The sequence below is a fragment of the Sinocyclocheilus rhinocerous genome, unplaced genomic scaffold (genome assembly GCF_001515625.1).
Source record: "Sinocyclocheilus rhinocerous isolate Xijiao unplaced genomic scaffold, SAMN03320098_v1.1 scaffold3201, whole genome shotgun sequence".
NCBI classification, from domain to species: Eukaryota; Metazoa; Chordata; class Actinopteri; order Cypriniformes; family Cyprinidae; genus Sinocyclocheilus; species Sinocyclocheilus rhinocerous.
The window spans coordinates 136,285-142,284 of record NW_015662182.1 but is presented as its reverse complement, the minus strand read 5'-3'; the positions used below and the strand labels follow the sequence as shown (position 1 = coordinate 142,284).

Below are 6,000 nucleotides of genomic sequence, written 5' to 3'. Positions count from 1 at the left end.
TATGTAAAAGTATGGTATTTTAGCCCCCTGCTGTTGGGGCTAAAGGCGCAGTAATTAACATGATAATTAATAGATGGCTGACTTTTCCATTTGTTGACATGACATGGTTAGATTCAGATGGTAAATATCATATATGATGTTGGGTGTCCATCTTAGAGATAATCACCCTGTTTAGGATAACAAGTTTAGTTATATAATAAAATATCATTTGTTTTTACTACTGAAAATCTGTATTAAATTATTATAGGATCTCCTTCAATGTTTTCAGAATCTTTACTTTTTAAAATGATTTTGTTTCTGTATTTTAAAATATATTTTTATATCAACATATTGTAATGACAGTATATTTATTGAACAAAAATTAATTCTTTAATTTTTCAAAATAAGCAGAAAATAGTACAAACTTTGCTAAAGTGATTGTTTTGAACAAGTATTAACTTAGACATTATTTTAAAAGTATTTGTATCAATACCATCTGCCTTTTACCCCATACTGGTGAGCCTTTTACCCTGTGTGTGGGGTAAAAGGCCCCTCTTGCCACCTCATACATTTATAAGATTTTTAAACAAAATAAACAACTTGAATGATTTATTTTCACACAAAATCTGTTGCTCTATTAAAGATCAATACAACGTATATATTTTTTTCTGCAATTATACATTTTAGGCGCAGTGAATAGCACGTTTTCTTAAGGTGGGCCTTCCCGCCCGTTGTACCCTACTAACTGTAATAGTTAACTAAAACTATTAAAAACATTTCTGTTAATTAAGATAAAGCTGAAATAAATACAAGCAATTCTATGAACGGAGAAAAATGAATAAAATCACATATATTAAATGAATAAATAGCCCTATACGTGAAATATGTTTGACTTAATTAACAAAACAAAAGAAAAACTGCGACAAGTTCTATGTTTCTGTCCATTTTTCTAATTTGCAACAAGTTCACAGAAAGGAAATCAAGACGGCAGAAAGCCGCCATCTGCCTTTTACCCCATACTGGTGAGCCTTTTACCCTGTGTGTGGGGTAAAAGGCCCCTCTTGCCACCTCATACATTTATAAGATTTTTAAACAAAATAAACAACTTGAATGATTTATTTTCACACAAAATCTGTTGCTCTATTAAAGATCAATACAACGTATATATTTTTTTCTGCAATTATACATTTTAGGCGCAGTGAATAGCACGTTTTCTTAAGGTGGGCCTTTAGCCCCGTTGTACCCTACTAACTGTAATAGTTAACTAAAACTATTAAAAACATTTCTGTTAATTAAGATAAAGCTGAAATAAATACAAGCAATTCTATGAACGGAGAAAAATGAATAAAATCACATATATTAAATGAATAAATAGCCCTATACGTGAAATATGTTTGACTTAATTAACAAAACAAAAGAAAAACTGCGACAAGTTCTATGTTTCTGTCCATTTTTCTAATTTGCAACAAGTTCACAGAAAGGAAATCAAGACGGCAGAAAGCCGTCAAAAAACAGTTTTTCTTTATTTTGAAAAGCATGGTGTTTTGTTGTTATTGTGACTGTACACAAATAAAAGTAGACCCTTTATAGTTTCACATGATGTCTCACTCTTCTTTGTTTCTGCTGTAATAAGGAACAAATTCAAGTGATTGCGCAGGTGCCTCACGTGCACGCGCACGCGCACACGCACACGCACACGCACACGCACACACACACACAAACACAACATATAACTTCTAGCATACTTGACATTGCAGCCTGTTCATTATCAAAATAAATAAGGTTCAAAACATAATAAATAATAGTTTAGCATCCAAATACGTCATGATGGAAACTGTTGATGGAAATTGTTGAGTGGATTCGTGCAGAGTAAGAGTGAGCCCAACGCCCGTTTCAGTTTCAGCAAAAAATTATTTTTGGCTTGATGTTTAGCTACTTATACTATTTTTCATTATTTTTCTGAATACCGTTAAATTTAAAGGATTTGTTATGGAGTGAGAGGAACTAAAAAAGTATAGCCTATCTGTATTTATAGTTATAAAATAGTTATAGTAAAATAGTTATCTGTATTTATAATGTTAACATATAGCTTTATTTACCAGCATTTTACATTAGGCTTATCTGAGATATTTTTTAACCATGCACCAAACATTTTCAAATATCTTACTTTAAAAATTAGCCAACTATTGTATGTGTGCTGTTTTGTTTTGTCGTAAGTAGTGCATAAGTAGTCCCCCCCAAAAGCCCCTCCCCAGTTATGCCATCCTTGCGTCAGGCATGGCTTTATAAGTACTAATAAACAGCTAATATGCTAGTAATATGCATGCTAATAAGCAGCTAGTTAATAGTGGGAATTGGTCCTTAAAATAAAGTGATACCACTTGTTTTATTTTTCGAAGCAGCCTGTAGGCCTACTGAAGACAGATGTCATGCAAAATATATTTCCACATTTATAGCACCAGCTGTTGTTTGATCAGCAATAATTTTTACATTCCTACTCAGAATAACATCTTAGACATTTTTTTTCTCCAAGAGTTGTAGCCTTGTGAGCAAAGTAGGCCACGCCCTTACTAGTCCTGGGGAAGTCGTGCTGAAAATTCATGCTGTAAGGCATGCTATTTGGTACATATATTTTGGTACCAAATTGTATGAATATTGTATTTGTAATTTGTAATTGTAAATCTCATTTCTGACTGAATTGTATCCTGTTGTTGGGTAAAGTTTCCTTGCAGATGAAACGCTCGCTGATGAACTGGGCTCCACCATGTAAGGCTATTACACAACTATCCATTATTAATCTCCCATCTACCCAGACAGAGAGAGACACTTTACATGTGGCTTTGAATACTTTATGAAAATGACCCATTTAAGAGAAGTGAAAGAGGAGTGGAGAGAGAGTGAAGAAGAGACAGATAACAAATACGGATAAACGGGAAAAAAATTCAGAAAAAAAGATACTGAAATCAATGGAAGGGAAAGTAATTAACTCTGCAGTTTATCATCTGAACACCTTTGGCATTCAATTCACGCAAATAGAAGACATCAAATTAATTCATCTTCAGCTATGCTTAAACTTGGTTATTTTGCAGCGGCTCTGTTTGTCTTGGAAGAAACTCCTCCCACAGACATTTTTGTAGGCCAAAACAAGTTAGCATTTTAACACTTCCGGTTCCATCGTCATATAGTCAATGGGTTTTTTCAATAGGTTTTTGGTTAAATGTCTGAAATAAGGTCTGTAGTTAACACAAGCTCAAAATATTTTCATGTTTTAATCAATGACATAAAATACATCAGTATTTTAAAATACATAATAATACCCCCTTGTGATTTTTTTAACTATCCTTACTCAAATTTTCTGGAAAAAATGTTGAGTTTTTTTAATTTTTTTATTAAAGACTGAAAAAAGTTGTCAGAAGCTTCGTGATGGTGATGCTAAAATCAAGTGACTGTGGTGTAGTTTGTTTATAGCCTGCACTTATTTTTTTTTTATGTCTGTTGACTGTATTAATGCTTCAAAATTTGTAAGTGTTTGTGAAGATTATCATGATGAACAAAACTTGTAAGTCACAGAGTTTATTTTCTGCAATAATTTTCTGTTAAAATCCTATTGGGTTTTTGTTGAGGGAACCAGGGTGATGCTAACTTCCAGGTTGGCCTACAAAAATACATCATTGCAGTGCTCTATTCCTCTATCTTGAAAAAATAGCCCTGCCATCAAAACGACCATTCAAACAGCATCACAACTGAAAGCACAAAACGAAAACTGAACCAGGGTGTTTTAACCAAAATACAAGTGTTACATTTCTGCTCATACACCCTCCACCCGCCGTGCCTTTTAGGCTTCCATCGCAAGTGCATCACTGTTGAGGAGAGAGATGAATGGAATGATGTTCTCTGGTAATTAACCGCAATCCACAGTAATCCATATTTAACCCGGAATAGTCTTGTTAGTTATGATGAACAGAGAAATATGTTCTTTGTATTTTTAATGTCTAAATGAAAAGGTACAAATTAATTACTTGAAAATAATGTCAGATAATATTTCTTGTTCTAAAAATAGGCATTCTTCTTTTTATATTAAATTTCCTCTGTATATTGAAGTGAAATATGATTCTTTAATGCAATGCTCGTCTAATATCATGCATAAGCTGCTCTGTCTCAGATTTTCTCACTTGACATCCCTCCTTCTGCTCTTCACCTCCTTCCCACATACAGACGCTTGTTAGTTATGATGAACAGAGAAATATGTTCTTTGTATTTTTAATGTCTAAATGAAAAGGTACAAATTAATTACTTGTCTTGAAAATAATGTCAGATAATATTTCTTGTTCTAAAAATAGGCATTCTTCTTTTTATATTAAATTTCCTCTGTATATTGAAGTGAAATATGATTCTTTAATGCAATGCTCGTCTAATATCATGCATAAGCTGCTCTGTCTCAGATTTTCTCACTTGACATCCCTCCTTCTGCTCTTCACCTCCTTCCCACATACAGACGTCTGGTGATTCACCTGTCATTCAACCACAGTAATTGATATTTCTGTGCATTTGGCTAATATTCAGTGCTTCGCTGTCTCTTCTGTGTCTCATTGAGCGGGATTGTATATCTATTCGTGATTTTTTTCCAGACTGCAACAGGCAGATAGAGTGACAATTCCCCTCAAGAGAAAGTTGAGAGAGATGAATATTTCAGCTGCATACTGACCTGATCACTGCTGTTGTGCAAGGGCTCAATGCCATATGAAAAGTTGCCATCTGAGAACGTCCCTCTGTAGACACACCAACATCACAAATGTGAGACACTCCAATGCCAACAACCCTAATACAGCTGAAAAATGCAGACTTTATAGGAATTTATTAGGTAACACTTTACAAAAAGGTTCCATTAGTTAATTACTGAACTCTATTAATTAACATGAACTAACTAACATTTATTAATCTCAGTTAATTTTAATTTCAGCATTTCAACATCATATATTATTAATATCAAAAGTTGTATCTGTTAATACTATTTAAAAAAATCTGAGCTAGCATGAACCAACAATGAACAGTAATGTTAACTAACATTAACAAAGATGAATAAATACTGTAACAAATGTATTGCTTATTATTAGTTAGTTAAATGCATATTTATGCACTATTCGGTAACACTTTATAATAAGTATACACTAAATAAGTACTTACAAATCATTTGCAAACTATTAGTTTATAGTTAATTCATAGTTTACTTAAACTACTTCAGTCTGTGTGCATTGAATTTATTTAATACACGAGTTTCACAATTTGAGTTGAATTACTGAAATAAATGAACTTTTCCACGACATTCTAATTTATTGAGATGCACCCGTATTAACTGTAGTTAATACATTAATAGACTACAAATAGTGAGTTCTTCATTTATTGTCACTGTAATTAACCAAATTATTATTGTTTAATTAGCACATATGTAAGGAGTTAGATAATGTTAACAACTTATTAACCATAAATAGTTCTCACTTATATATATATATATATATATCCTTCGCTCTACTACCCTCCTGGACTTGGTGGGGTTTGGGTTTTGTTTGGTCTGGAGTCTGGTGTCTGGAGCAGCCCTTGTCATGTTCTGTCAAGTGATTCCCTTGTTTGTGTGTTATGTTCTGATTGGTAAAATAAAAAACCAAATAAATCTCAGAGTTTCACAAACATTAATTAAATTCACAAATAAATAAAAAAGATTTGCAAATAAAAAACATATTCACAAATACATTTTTATGTCACAAACACAACTTTGCCTGCCATTCATTTGTGAATCTCGTCCTGTACATTTGTAGATCGCTGCACGCATTTGTGGATCGCTCGCTGTGCATTTGTTTGTTTTTTACATTTATACTGTAACCAATATATTTTTTATTTGCAAGTCTCTTTTTTTTTTTTTTTTGCGAATTTAATTCATGTTTGTGAAACTCTAAGATTTATTTGTGGATCTCATTCTATTTATTTTGTGAATATGTTTGTTTTTTGTTAATTGCTTTACATTTA

The 6,000-nt window shown here is 32.5% G+C and overlaps 1 protein-coding gene across 2 annotated transcripts in view; it reads right to left on the bottom strand.

Moving 5' to 3' along the window:
• Positions 1-6,000, bottom strand: part of LOC107727973 (disintegrin and metalloproteinase domain-containing protein 11-like) — a 52,241-nt gene that overhangs the window by 34,827 nt on the left and 11,414 nt on the right. For both annotated transcript variants that reach the window (XM_016538026.1, XM_016538025.1), the window contains exon 6: positions 4,685-4,748. In XM_016538026.1, the coding sequence (XP_016393512.1) occupies positions 4,685-4,748 (64 nt within the window). The remainder of the gene's footprint in view (positions 1-4,684; positions 4,749-6,000) is intronic.